This window comes from Haemorhous mexicanus, chromosome 17 (assembly GCF_027477595.1).
Source record: "Haemorhous mexicanus isolate bHaeMex1 chromosome 17, bHaeMex1.pri, whole genome shotgun sequence".
NCBI classification, from domain to species: domain Eukaryota; kingdom Metazoa; phylum Chordata; class Aves; order Passeriformes; family Fringillidae; genus Haemorhous; species Haemorhous mexicanus.
The window spans coordinates 3,060,273-3,074,224 of NC_082357.1; the positions used below are offsets into that span (position 1 = coordinate 3,060,273).

At 40.6% G+C, this 13,952-nt stretch overlaps 1 protein-coding gene across 11 annotated transcripts in view; it reads left to right on the forward strand.

The window, feature by feature from the left end:
• The window catches only part of KATNIP (katanin interacting protein), a 56,714-nt gene that overhangs the window by 11,427 nt on the left and 31,335 nt on the right, over positions 1-13,952 (forward strand). For 6 of the 11 annotated variants that reach the window (XM_059861733.1, XM_059861732.1, XM_059861741.1 and 3 more), the window contains 7 exons: positions 73-337; positions 1,623-1,772; positions 3,818-3,981; positions 5,034-5,146; positions 5,568-5,682; positions 6,069-6,275; positions 10,153-10,293. In XM_059861733.1, coding sequence (XP_059717716.1) covers positions 73-337; positions 1,623-1,772; positions 3,818-3,981; positions 5,034-5,146; positions 5,568-5,682; positions 6,069-6,275; positions 10,153-10,293 — 1,155 coding nt within the window. The remainder of the gene's footprint in view (positions 1-72; positions 338-1,622; positions 1,773-3,817; positions 3,982-5,033; positions 5,147-5,567; positions 5,683-6,068; positions 6,276-10,152; positions 10,294-13,952) is intronic. The other 5 variants (XM_059861735.1, XM_059861742.1, XM_059861738.1 and 2 more) reach the window with 3 other exon arrangements.

Below are 13,952 nucleotides of genomic sequence, written 5' to 3' on the forward strand. Positions count from 1 at the left end.
GAGCTGGCAGCCACTCTGGTTTATTCTAAAATACAAGTTTGAGCTTTTCTGACAGATGTGTTTATATTGTAGCAGAAATTGAGAAGCAGCTTGCAGCACAGTGTGGAAGAGGAGAGGATGGAAGAAGACTCCCTTAGTGATGATTATGACTCTGTTGAAGAGGATGTGTTTTCAGACCCATCTCCCACTGAGGAAGTAATTACAGGCTTTGAAGGCCTTCAGTTGGACAGCAGTGGGGCACTGCAGAAGGAAGGTTCTGAACATCAGGATGCTGGGAGATGCTCTAGCCTTGATTCTGGTGCCCCAGCTGTGCTGGAGTTCAACCAGGATCAAAGCAGTAAGTCTGTGTCTTGCACAATTCTTCTTTACAATAATCATTCTTTGAGGGAATTGCTTTTAAGGTCGATCATGAGGAGTTACTCCATACCCTCCCAAGTTCTCATGCCCTTCAGGAAACCTGTTGTTTGGTCTCCTGATTTGGGACATTTGCATCCTCTTGTACTTCATTAGGAACTTTTTGGCAAATCCAAAGATACAGACTTGGTTACTGCACCTCCATCACCACCTCTAGACACCAGAGCTAAGATTGTCTCAGACTGTCTGAGAGATTTCTCAAGGAATTACCGTGGTTTTAAATATATTTCTGGACTGTTTTTGTAGTAATTCAGGCAGCCCAGTCTCACATTTCCCATCCTGGGTGCTGGGTACCTGTCCCAGTGTGTGTTGTTCAGCCCTGGTGATTGACATGAGCCACTTTTTGTCTCTTTCTCCTTTGGACACTTCAGTGTCCAAACACACAACCAGCCATTAGGTCTCAAAGATGATTTAACAAAGGGTGAAGAGTTCAGGCAGAAACCAGACCTAAGCCTACCTTTAGTTTTTCTCAAAATTTAATTGGTTTTGGTTTCTTGGTTTTGTTTATTTTACTGCTTCCTTTTTTTTTTTTTTTTTTTGTAGTTAATTGCATAAATTCAGAGGAACAATCTTGGAATAAATTAAGTAGAGGAGTGTTCCTTTCATTATCATGGATGTGAGTGGAGTGTGAATGGGGAGAGGGGCAGAAGAAGAGACAAGAGCAAGGGATGGAAGCACAGTGAGAACAAAATCTCTGGGAGAGTGCAGGACTTTTTGTTAAAAGATATTTCAGAGCTGTGATAGAAACAACAGAGGCATTAATATTTCCCAAACCAAAAAGTGAAGAATTACTTCTATGAGCTGTTTTTGACAGCCCTCTCCCCTTCTGAAACATCTAAACAAGATAACATTTGTGTCTGTATTTTAAGAGTTTACTTTGGCATAACTGTGTTAACAAATTACTTGGGACTTCTTTTTCATTTTTGTTTTTCATGACAGTAATGCAGGTAAATATCTGGCAGAGATGAGATGTCTTGGTACATTATAATACTATTTTTATTTTGTTTGAGTTAGTGCCAGCCATCCATATGTGTTTCTGCAATCAACAGAGCAGTGCCAGTGAAAGGGATGGAAATTAGCACTTTTAACTATGCCAACATAATTAAAGTGGCAAAACTTTAGCATTTAAGATCCAATAAATTTTCCTGGGCTGGCTGCTTTCACATAACTTTAAAGTTCATTATTTCTTTTTCCTTTTTATCTTGCAGAAGTGAAGCCAGTGCATGTTCTCTCAGCCAAAAGAAAGGACAGTGCTGAAGTGTACATTCCTGTCAAACCAGTCATGCTGAAAAATAAAGGCACTCGGCCCCTCTCTGCTGAGTTCTTGCACCAGGACAGACATGAAACAATGTATTCTAGTAAGAAATAAGAATATATGATATCAATAGGGAGAGTTTTCATGCTTTTCCCCCTTCTGGCTCAGATGCAATTTTAGCACACATCTGTCATTATGTGAATTTTTTAGCTGTCACTCCCTGTTTTTTTTTTTTTCAGGTGGGATTTTCTGTGCTTTTGTTGTTGTTTTTAACACCTTGAATTTTCTGACTTCAGTAAAATTGTGATAAAATGTAAAAGCCTGTATAATTCAATCTTCTGCCATCTTTACTGTCTTCCTTCTCTTTTGGCTTCCACAGCACAAGATTTTCCCTCTCCCTTTCAGTCCTTGGTCACTACTTGCTCTGTGTTTCCCACTTCCCTCGTGGAGGTCTATTCCCTGTGGGTTTAATGGAAATGTGTGTTCTCCCAGCCAGCAGTTGATGTTTGATGGAAGAGTTTAACACAACACATTTGTAGAAATATGAAATGCAGAGTTCTCTACCACAATAAAGGCAGAGTTTTTCACAGCATGACAAAAGAGCCCTGTGGCTGCTTGGGACTGTAGTTGAATTACACCTTGAACACTGAGATCAGTCTGCAGTGCTGGGTAGATGTGCCAGTATCTAGGACCATACTGGAAAATATTTTTCTTGGACTGGAGAATATAGTTTGAAGCCATTGTTGCTTATTCTAAAAATCTGCTGTTAAGGTGTGGTCTTTACCTGGGGAAAAACCCAACAAAACACAGCCAACCTCAAATGTTGGGGCTGAAGTTGTGACTGCAGTTGTAGTTCAGTGCAATCCTTAACTGAACAAGTCTGATCAGCTTGAGTTTTGGAAGGTCTGAGGTGAAGTTTTCAGACCTGCCATACTCTGTGGTCAAGCTGTTCTTTTCAAAAAAGCAGAATCCAGATGTGTCCCAAGAAAGCACTAAGGCCAGTGGTTTTGAAAAGCCAAAATAATTAGTTTCTTAATTAGCAGAAAACCAAACAGAGAAAAAGAAGTTAATTCTTTTTGGCTCCAGAATAAATCCCCTTTGTAGCTTCTGAGACCCTCACCCACCATCTGTTGAAGCAGATGTTGCTTTGAATTCCCAGAGATGTGTGCAGCATTTTCTCAGGTTATAATGGTGCCGGTTGGAGCTGTTTCTGTCCAACTACTGTGATAGATCCTAAATGAATTTCATTTCAGGGGGTTGATACAGTACAGAAGAATAAGCAGGTCTTTATTCCATTCCTGTTTTTGCACAGATGACTGATGCTTGTGGAAAGTTTTCACGGGTGTATGTGCAAGGAGTGAATGCACACAAATCTCAGCTCAGTCTGAACTTCTTGTCTTTTCAAGGTGGACTTCATGTTACTTGCACTGTGCTCTCCTCCCTGCAGCACTGAGAGCACCCTGGCACTCCAGTTATTTCCCCTCACTCTAAATGTCTGAACAACTTCAGTCTCTTCTCTTCCCCTGACTTTTAAAGCCCTCAGATATAAGCACTGTGCTTCTCTTTTAGTCCAATCTCACATCATCTGTTGTTAAATTTGATTTCCTTTCTTTCAAACCTGTTTCTAGGCTGTGATGTTTCTGTTTCTCCATGAAGTTTGGGAAGATTGGGATTCGTGTGGGCATTGTGATGACTGCTTAAGTGATAAGGTCATTTATTTTGCCTTGTAAATAGCAACTCCTGATTCCCCTTGTTTTGCTAGAAGTCTCTGGGGATTCCTCCAAAATAGCTGAACACCCCAATTAAAAATTCCTGCTGTGCTTAAATTATATCTACTTCTTTTCAATGGACTATTACAAGGCATTTCCACTAAATACCAGAACAAAGCAATCTAAAAGCATAAAAATTATGTTTCTCGTTTGTTGGTTTTCCTCTTCTTATGATGCTGTTTAACTGTTCCCTAAAGAAGACATGACTTGGAGTCTTAGCATAAAACCAAATTGGGGGAATTCAGCTTCATTTGGGATGGTTACAGATGCTTGCAAAGCCCTTTGTCAGTAACTGAATGGGAAATATCAGATGTTGGAATGTTCTGTACTTGTATGTCCTGAAAAAATGAGTATTTCTTCCCTTCTTTTTTGGTCCCAGAGCCCTTAAGTCGACCAGAAACCTCCCTTTCAGTAACCAGGAAGAGTGTGTGTGAGAAGGATCCTGACTTCTCTGTTTCAGCTGTCGTTCAAGCAGTGCAGATTGAGAATGAATTCTTGCAGGGAGATCTGCAAAGACAAGCAGTTGCCACCAACCCCCAAAAGGTATTGCAAAAAAAAAAAAAAAGAGCTGTTTGTTCAACTAGCAAAACCCCTATGAATTACAGTCCCTTACTCATTAGGATTGTGTATGAATGAATGGTGATGCCCCCTAAGTGTAATTTAATTTGTATTATTCTTCCAAAGGGTTGTTTCCTTTAATCTGCTTCCTCAGGATGGCATCCCACAGCTCCCTCTTGATTACAGGGATCACTGAGCAACTGATAGAGCAGCCATATGATGTGTCTATACAATCAGATGCACAGCTGCAGGCCCACTTGAGCCATTTTCATCCTGCAAGCTTCTGAAACAAGGCAAAGTGTGATTTCCATCCCAATAAATCCTGCCTTCCTCCAGGACTCTGTGACATGGACACTGCCCCCTGTCAGTGCACTCTCCACTTTTGGAGCAGAGCTGTCCTGTACTCTGCTGGATCTCACTGAGGATGAGGTGGGGAGGGTTTTCTGCCCCACTGTGTGTTCATCTCACCTCCAGAAACCATGTTTAAAACAATTAAAAACTCATAAGCAAGGAAGTCAAGAAAAATCAACAAAAAAGTTGAGTAGAGTCAGAGAAAGACCCCATAGCATTTTAAGAATGTAGCAGTTTTCTTCTGTTTTCTCTTAGGTATCTTAGTGATAGCTCTTTATTTAAAAAAAATAAATAATTATTTTATGCTAGTAGAATTGAGGGGTTTGGGGATTTTAGAAGACTTGATGATTTTGGAGAACAAAGTTTAGTAGACGTGTGCCAAAGCTTTGGCTAACCCTGAATCCTACCAAATGTATACAAAGAGATTATAAATATTATTTATATATGTGTTTATGTGTGTGTTTTCTAGTGCTTAGAGTTTGCTTCTATGTCTTCTTCCACACAGAAGATCAAGCTCCAAGCTCAGCTCTTTCATTGTAAATCAATCAATTCCATGAAATGTGCTTTAACTTTGTATAGAGTTACAGATGAGCTGGGCCCAAGCTCTGACTTGTTCCAGAGATGCAGATTGATGCTGTGTGGTGAGAACAATCTCAATGGAACATGTTCATCTTTTTCTTACTTAGGAGACATTTTCTGTTTCCTCTGTTCTTTCTGCAAAGGCTGAACCTCCAGAAAAACGCCAGACAAGGACTGCAGTCACCAGAGCAGTGGAGAGATTCTGCCCTTTTGGAAGCAGGTATATATTTATATATATTTGCTTTAGGATAACTTTCTTTTTTAAGAGAGATTTTTTAGAATGCCACCAGTCCAGTTACTACACCTGGTAATCTCCAAATACTTGAGACACCGTGCAAGTAGCAAATCAGGCAGTGCAGCCTTGGGCCAGTGTCTGTGGAGCAGGATCTGCCAACATCTCACTTTATGGTCCTCAGATCACCTCTGCATTCTCTTCTCACACTACCTCAGAACCAGCTGGAACTGGAGCTCAGCTTTTTAACCAAACTCTGTGAATCCAAGGTGGAATGCTGCAAAAGTTGTCATTTGGTCTTGGGTACATTTTCCTATGGGGCTCATCCTATCATCTCTTCACCTTTGCACCAACTATTTCTTAAAAATGCAGGAATTATGAGGAAATAACCCAGAATATGTTGTTTTAGACAGAAGAAGAGACTCCTGAAAGCCTTTGTGGAGCGTGGGAGCCATTCTGTGTGTGACAGTGACAGATCCCTGGGTGGTGGCAAAGCTGGAGTAAATTCCATGTGGAGAGAGAAGGTTTGTGCATATGTGCACCATAATTGGTGCTTCCCAGTGTTACTGAAATAAAAGCGCATTGAATGAGCTGTATCCCTCAGTTCTGCCCTACATCAAGTAATAAACCTATGGCAAGGTGCAAATAGAGAATATCACTGTTCATCAGAATGACAGAGGAATCAGACAAAGAATAGAGAGTTAGTTGCCTTCTCTTCAGGCTTTTTAAGAGTGTTGATGTGTGGCAGAATTGGTGTAACCCAAAATGATTGATTGAATGTCATCCAAATAGCCATGGCTTTGCAATCTTTTTGCTTCTGACCCATCAGTTTTGCAGTCTGAACAATCTTTTCTTTCACATTTTATTGCTCGGTCACTGCTCGTTTTTACCATATTTCATTTTGGTCTAGATGCCATCCAGTATGGATGTACATGATGCCATTTATGTGACCATGGAACTTCTTTCCAACTGGGGGAATCCTGCAAACGTGGGCCTGAGCCAGGTGGAATTCTTTGATTTCCACAACCAGAGGATCTTTGTGTCTCCTCATGATGTGGACATTCGAAATGCTGACAACGCAGGGGATTTGTGCTGCCTGGTCAATAACAACTTAAATGTAAGACAGCTTAGTGCTGGATGTTCAAATCTCTCATTATAATATTCCTGTAATACTCTATCTCCAGGTCTTTTGTTCAGAAACATTTTGAACCTGACTGCATAACAACTATCTGATAATTTTAAAAACCCTGCAAATATTGCTTCTTATTAACAAATGCAGCTCTCCTGTTCAAGATGTTGGTATTCAGTTACAACTTTGTTTTAGAACTGGAGTAATCCTTGTGGTCTCAAGATATAGGTGCTTCACTGATAATTTTTTTCAGTGGGATAATACAAATTTAAGTAAATTTATAAAGAAAATGTGCCTATTTTCTCTTGTTCCCTTGTTATCTTTTTACCCAGGGAAGAATCATGAAACTATAAGACTGTGTAGGTAGTTTTGAACAAGAGATTATGGCAGGTAAAAGTCTTTCATGGCTCTTGTGTGAGATAGTAAAATGAGGAGATATGAGGTGCTCCAACACTAATGAAAATGGGCAAAAGACAGTGATGGGTGTGCAAGAATTAGCAAATGTCCACAGCCTTTCATGCAGCCATAGTTTCATTTGTGCTGCACATCCACTCTGTGCCATTTTTCATGGGCCTGTAGAGCAGGAATTCTAGTAAAAAATTAGTATGATTTTAGCGGATGTGGATACTGAAGGACTTAGTCTATTAAAAACATAAATTACATCTCATCTCATGCTAATGGTGCTTTTCTGCTCTCAAGGCAGATGAGATTTGGAAGAGGTCAAATAAGCAGTATTTTGAAATTTAGGTGAAACTCCTTATGGAATATTATTTCCAAATGTTTTTACCTGAAGCATCTTCCTTACTGTCTCCTGAAAATTGTAGTTGGGATCTCATTGATACCCATTCTCCTTTTTAGGCTGTGCTGGCTGCCAGGTGACACTCAGTAGTAGTGGTGGTACTAGTAGTTGTAGTAGTGACTCTCAGACTCTCTGGATATTTATAAATTATGTACTAATACATTCATTAAGCCATTATGAACCTGTTACTCTCAGTATTACTCATACATTTATAGATCTCATTATTCTTTAGAAATGAGCTTTTATATTGCATTGATTAATATATTCCCTTGATTTGTGACTCTGTAATCTCCTCTCTTGAGGATGCATCCCAGATGCAGTCTGGGCAGGGAATTTGCTCTTAGGCTCTGGGTATGGGTGCCTGAACTGCAGATTCCTTCAGAAGGCAGAGCAGCACTTCCAGCTTGTGTACATTTCAGATCATACAGGAAAGCTTCAGGATGCATTAAAAACCCAATAAATTAATCAATCTCCAAGGAATGAACATTTTCAACAGAACAAAAACTTGAAATAAAAACTTATTGTGTGGAAAACTCATTTTACCATGGTTAAAGCACTTCCATCTTTGATCATTTAGGTGTACTTTTGTCTTTAAGAATACTCTCATTCAACATGAGGGATTTTATTTTATTCGTTTATTTATTACCCTTGCAGACTTTTAAGAAGAGCACTTAAACTGCCTCCTTCCTTGTATTTTGTGATGTACTGTAAAAGAAAAAAATTCCTGGCAGAATATCTGGTGCTCTCAACTTTTCAGATTAGAGAATAGGGAAGGAATTCTTTACTGTGAGGATGGTGAGGCCCCGGCACAGGGTGCCAAGAGAAGATGTGGCTGCCCCTGGATCCCTGGAAGTGTCCAAGGCCAACTTGGCCAGGAGCAACCTGGGATAGTGGAAGGTGTCCCTGCCTATGACAGGGGGTTGGAACTGGATGAGTTTTAAGTTTCCTTCCAACTTAAACCATTCTGGGATTCTGTGATAATACTTAAGTCTTAGATTAGGTATTTTATTGAAATTGCTTTCTGCAAACCGTTTTTATTCTTATATGCATATAGAGGTCTTTTAAACCTCAGCATAACAAGGACAACTAAGTATCTAACAAAGGTGTTGCTTCCCCATGGGGAACCCTTAGACCTGTGTCATTCCTCTTCACAGTGCTTGAGGCTTCCTTTACTCTCCATCATCTACACCTTCAGTCCCACAAGAAGCAGTGCCAATCTCCCACAAAATCTTGAGATTACAAGTTTCCACGCTCCCTTTTTTCCTTGGTCCAATAAAAATATAATTCCTTCTTCTTAACATACCAGGTTCACCCTGAAGAATTTTTGGGTTAGATTTTTCAGCTCCAAGACAATAACCCCAGGCTCAAGTACCTCTTGTGAAGGCAAACACACAACATCACTCTTTGGGATAAAACATGAGAGTCCTCCACAGTCTCTCAAGTTTTGGCATGGATCCTTCAAGGTGCCTTGAATTTCTGGTGTCAGATCTTTGACACTGTAACCTGTGAGGCTGTGTAAGCTCAGCCCTATCAGTCATTTCCACTGATGAACAAAATCATCTCCATGGCTGCCTCTCACTCAGGACACAACACTCAGCCTGGCTCTGATAAATCTCTGGTTTTGGAACATCCTGTGCAGTTTTACAGGGAAGCCAGTGAGAAGCAGGAGCAGGTTATTTTGGTGCTGAATCAGGTACCCTGCTGTGAAGGCACCTCTGGCTCTCAGTACCCATGAGAACCTGATTTCTGGGGAGTCAGCTCCTGCCTTGAGAGGTCTGCACATGAATTATCAGATGTTGTCTGCAGTTGGAAAATTGTTTTTAAACTGTTCTTATTCAAACTATGGCTTCAAAAACATGGTGCAGTTTTGAAGTTGACCCTGGAGTTGGGTTAGCAGTGATTTGAAGGCTGTCCTTCATTTCTTTGATGTCAAGAGGCTTCTTTATTTTTAAGTAGAAAGGATAGAACCTGTCTGGCATGCTTATGGCTGCTCCAAACTGGTGTTCAAGCAGAAACAGTCTCCCCAAGCTTTTTGAGAGGCTCAGGGCAGAGACCCATCAGAGTCTGGAGAAGTGGAGAGAGGACCATGGTGAGAAGTGGATCTGTTCCTGCTGGCTCTGAGCAGGCTCCAGGGTGCTGTCCTAACCATTGTTAGTCACACAGCTGGAGGACTCAGGAGGAAAGTTCTGTGGTTAACACTTCCAGGAAAAACTGAAACACACTTCAGAGAGAAAGGTGTGGAAAAAGACTGCCTGTTATCTTGTGTGTGTGTGTGTGTCTGTGTACAGTGTGTCCCTGAGAACAGGAGGGGAACTAATTTATCAGCTGCTTTCAGATCACTGGTATGCTACCTGCATGTGGGTAACACTGGACATCAAATATATTAATATTCAACATTTTGATTCTAAAACTTCCTTCTTTTCTTACATTCTGAACATGTAGAGGTAGTAGTTCTTAACAATGTCCAGAATTAGGCATTTGTTGGTACTTTAAAATCTCTTGATTGCCAGTTGTATGTAAAATTCAAGTTGGGAATTCTGTGATGTCTTAGAAAATTTCCAGTGTAGAGTCCAGTATAGCTCTGAGGAGTAGACCTGTAAGTGAAACTGATTATCTGCAAATCCTGATTAAAATAGAGGCAGGCAGTAAAGTAAAATTCTCTAAGACTCCCCTCCTCAAAGGACGAACCAGAAGCAAAGAAACTGTAAAATAATTGTAGAATGTCCATTGTGCTCAGTGATCCCCCAGAGTGCCAGCAAAGCTGATTAATTTGATAAAAATAAACTGGGCTTGCTCTGCCTGTGCTCTGAGCGTGCAGATGTCTCCCTGGGACAGCAGGCAGCTGACCTTTAGCTCATTGCCAGCTTGTTGGGAGCTGTCTGGCAGGCGGGAGAGTGGGATTTACTCTTGGGAAATGAGGCTGAGGTTTTGCTCTTTACGTAGCACATTTTATGAAACCTTTACTTTTCTAATGGCCTCCTGTGCTGCTGGGGGGTGGGGAGTTAATTAAAACACCTGCTCCAGGAGAAGGAGCATTAGTGACAGTCTGCTTGTCTGTGTTTTTAGCTCCCCAAGGAAAGCTGCCTTTGGATGTGCCCTTTCCACCCACCTGTCCAACTTTACTTTGTTATCCGCAATCCCACCCGCTCACGTGACTTTGGTATATCCAAGATCAAGATTTGGAATTACAACACAACAACTCCCAGTGTAAGTAGTCTTTTCTCAACTCCTCTGTATATTTGCTCTTGCCTTGCCTAGGGAAATGCAGTGTGATCTTCTTTCTAAAAGCATGAAATAAAAGTAGATACAATTTCCTGTAATAAAACAGGAGCTATGAGGTGTCCCTGTCTGCTGTGAAATTTGCTTTTGTCTTAATTGTAAGTGCTAACAATGTAGTGATAATGTTTTCGTGGGCACAAACGAGCATTTGCTTTCAAAGCTATTAAAGATCACTAAAGACCTAATAAAAGGCTTGCACGTCCTGTCATTAATCCTTTACTGTGGTGAGAAATAAAGATACAAAGGTAAGTGCATCTCAGTATTCAGGGCTTTCAGTTGTTTAATCACAATGTAAATAAATACGTGTTTAAATATCTGTTTTCTGGTGTCTATAAATATAAACAGGCTGACTGCGGCTCAGTTTGGGGTTTGTCACTTTAATGAGAATCATGAAATGGTTTGGGTTGGAAGGACCTTAAAGATCATCCAGTTTCAGCCCCCCTTCCTGGGAAGGGACAATTAAAAAGTCCACTACTGTGTGCTGATAATAAAACCAGTAATCTACTGTTACAAGAGAGACATATCATGGCAGATGGCAGATGGTCTCTTGTCTGTGTGTTTGAATGTCACCATGAATATTATTCTTGTTTGTACACTGCAGTGTTAAGAAAAAAAAATCTCAGGTACTGGATCAAAGGGGATTTGCTGTCCTGGATTATAAATAAGAAGCTTTATCCCTCTGGTTTTGCTCTCATCCATGTTCTTATATAAGCACATATGGTAATTTATACATATGGAAATGGCCGTGGAAGGGACAGCTTAAAACAAATTTACTACAACATGATTTATATTTCTTTTCCTGGAATTTTAATAGCTTTCCCCACTAAAATGTGGCCTACAGGATGTTCCATCATCATTAGAGTGTGCGAAAGGGCTGCTGTTCTTGGAGGTAATGGTATGATTTGTTACCAAACCCACTGAATAGAACGCAGGACGCACACAGAAATGTTTGTCTGTGTTTCAAGGCTCTGCTTCTTTAATAACCTGAAATAAGGCAATGTGTAAAATCCATTTGGAATATAATCCTATGGATTTTGGTGGAAATATTTCTTTGTGCAGGACACACAGAGAAATGTTTGTCTGTGTTTCAAGGCTCTGCTTCTTTAACAACCTGATATAAGGCAATATGTAAAATCCATTGGGAGTATAATCCTATGGATTTTGATGGAAATGCAGCAGTTTATCCTTGCTGAAGAAATGTCTCATTATCCTTAACATGAAAGAATAATACAAAGCAGTTCTGCCTTAGTCTGTAATTTGTCATGAGGAAGTTTTGTCTAAGAAGTACAAAACCCCAAAATACAATGAACTTCCTGCTAATGTAAATCCAGAGCCAGATTTCTGTGTGGATTTTGGGAATCATTCTAGCTGCCTTCTTTCCCTCAAAAACCACGTAAGTGGGAGATGTCCAAGTACTGCTTCCAAAAATAGACCAAAAATAAGTCAGGCTGGTACTTTCCTATATTTGAATTTCAGAACTTGGGCCTGAAAGGAGAAAAAAATATGTCTGAAGGAAGCTGTAAAAGTCAGATGACATCATTGTCATAGATTCCTTGATTAATTGAATTACAAGGAAGGTCTCAGAGGATGCTTCATCTTGCATTTATTTACTTCAGATGAGACCCTTAAAAAAGGAGGTGATTTTTAGTCTGCAGGAAGGGAGCAAGTATAAGGGCAGCCAGCTTTTTTCAAATTTATCTGCAACAGTCAGACATTGTGTAAGTACCTGATACAGCCTTGAAATTGCATGCCTAATGGTGCTGTTAAAACTTTTTACAAAGATCCAGTCTAATGTGTGTTGTATGTCTTCAAAAAACTGGGAATGGAATCAATACCTAAATGCATTAAGGTCTTAGGTGCTCTCCACTTGAATAATTCTCTTCTTCAGGTGGTTGCCTGTGTTTGTTCCTTCTGTGCCTATGTTCCTGTCCATTCTCTTGGGGTTTTTTTCAGTGCTGGATTACCCCTGGGGTGCCTGTAAGGATGCAGCAGCTTTCTTCCAGCACAGTCAGTTTTGTAGAAGTATTTTCTTTGGTTCTTGACTTCTTTTCTACTGCTTCTTTTTCACACTTTTCTGAAAAGTCAGGCAGAAGCAATTTCAGGTCCTCTGTCCAGCAGGAATTCTCAGAAAAGTGCCTCTGGTTTTAGGCTCTGTCCTTTGTGCACAAATATCACAGAAATGGCCAGAAATACCATCCCTATTTTCTCCTTGGGAGGCACTGTCCCAGCAGACACCCTGGGAGCCTGAGGGTGCAAGCTGGGAAGGAGCATCCAAAGGAACCAGAATTATTTTCACAAAATCTTTTTTCTTTCTGACAATGCTCATACCTACTTGTTTGTTCTGAGCCATTGTGCTGTTTTAATTACTCTTCCAGGAAGGAAAAGCCCTGCCTTGGCTGAAGTATTGAGTGGTTGTTTACAGGGTGGGATTACTCCTGAGCAAGGGATTTTTCCAGCCTCCTCACGCTTGAGGAGAGCTGAGCAGTGGTACTGGGGAAGCTAAACTGTCAATCTTTTCCACCAGAACAGATCACTAAGCAACTGGAAACTCAGAAGAGGGGTGGGAGGGAATGAAAAAGAGCAGTTCTTAGTCTTGTGCCTGCATATGTTTGTTCTTGGAGTCTCTTGGGATCTGTTCAGATTTTTCCTCCCCGAGGCTCAGTCTGCTCAGGATTTTGGTGCAGGTTTTCATTAGCTCTGCTGAGCTGTCAGCTCTTGGAATGCCTGCCCCAGTCCAGTCTGTCTCTGTTATCCTAGAAATACCTGGCTGCTTCATCTTGGTACACTTCAGACCTGCTCTGCTTCCTAAAATACCTATCCCAGCCATTCCAAAGCATCAGAGAACAGTCTCCCACTGACTGGAAAAGCATTTTTGAAGTGAGTGACCCCTTTTTGGGCTTGACTGTCCCTTTTTCAGGGAGAATGAGCTCCACTAGCTCATTGTAGTGTTTTCTCTGCCTACCTGACCTCTGCTGATGGTAAGTGCAGTGGGATTCATTTCAAAACATGTTGTTCTTAAGAAGTTGATTTTAATTTAAAAAGATGACATTGACAAATACTTTTCAAATGTACATCTGTATTTTTGTGGTCCCCTTTAGTTTATACCTATTTCCAGGTAAAAATGCAGAACTAAGGGCTGGGTATTCCTAACAGCAATAGAGCTGGAATGTTATGGAGAAATGTTCCAGTTATCCCAAATTCAACTGTGAATATCCAGTATCTCTAGCATTTAAGTGGGACATTGGCAGTTTAGACATATAAAAAATTTAAAAATGGCATTATTGGGACATCCTGATAGTCTTTCTCTTCCCCATCATAATTCCAGGCAAAGCCATACAGGTAGTTTTCAACAGATGTAATTATTGAAATGTTCTGATCCCCAGTTAGATCAATCTAGCAGTGTCCTCATTCAAGGGGAAAAAATATCCTGGTTTATGGCTGACTGCATCAGCACAGAAATGCAGCACTTTATGATCCTACAGGAGTTCCACAGGCAGCCAGGCCATAATGGCCAATTAAACTGGTTTTACAGCTGCTCACTGGGAACTCAGGGAAGGTTATCTTTTTCCTATCAGGAATGTGTCCTG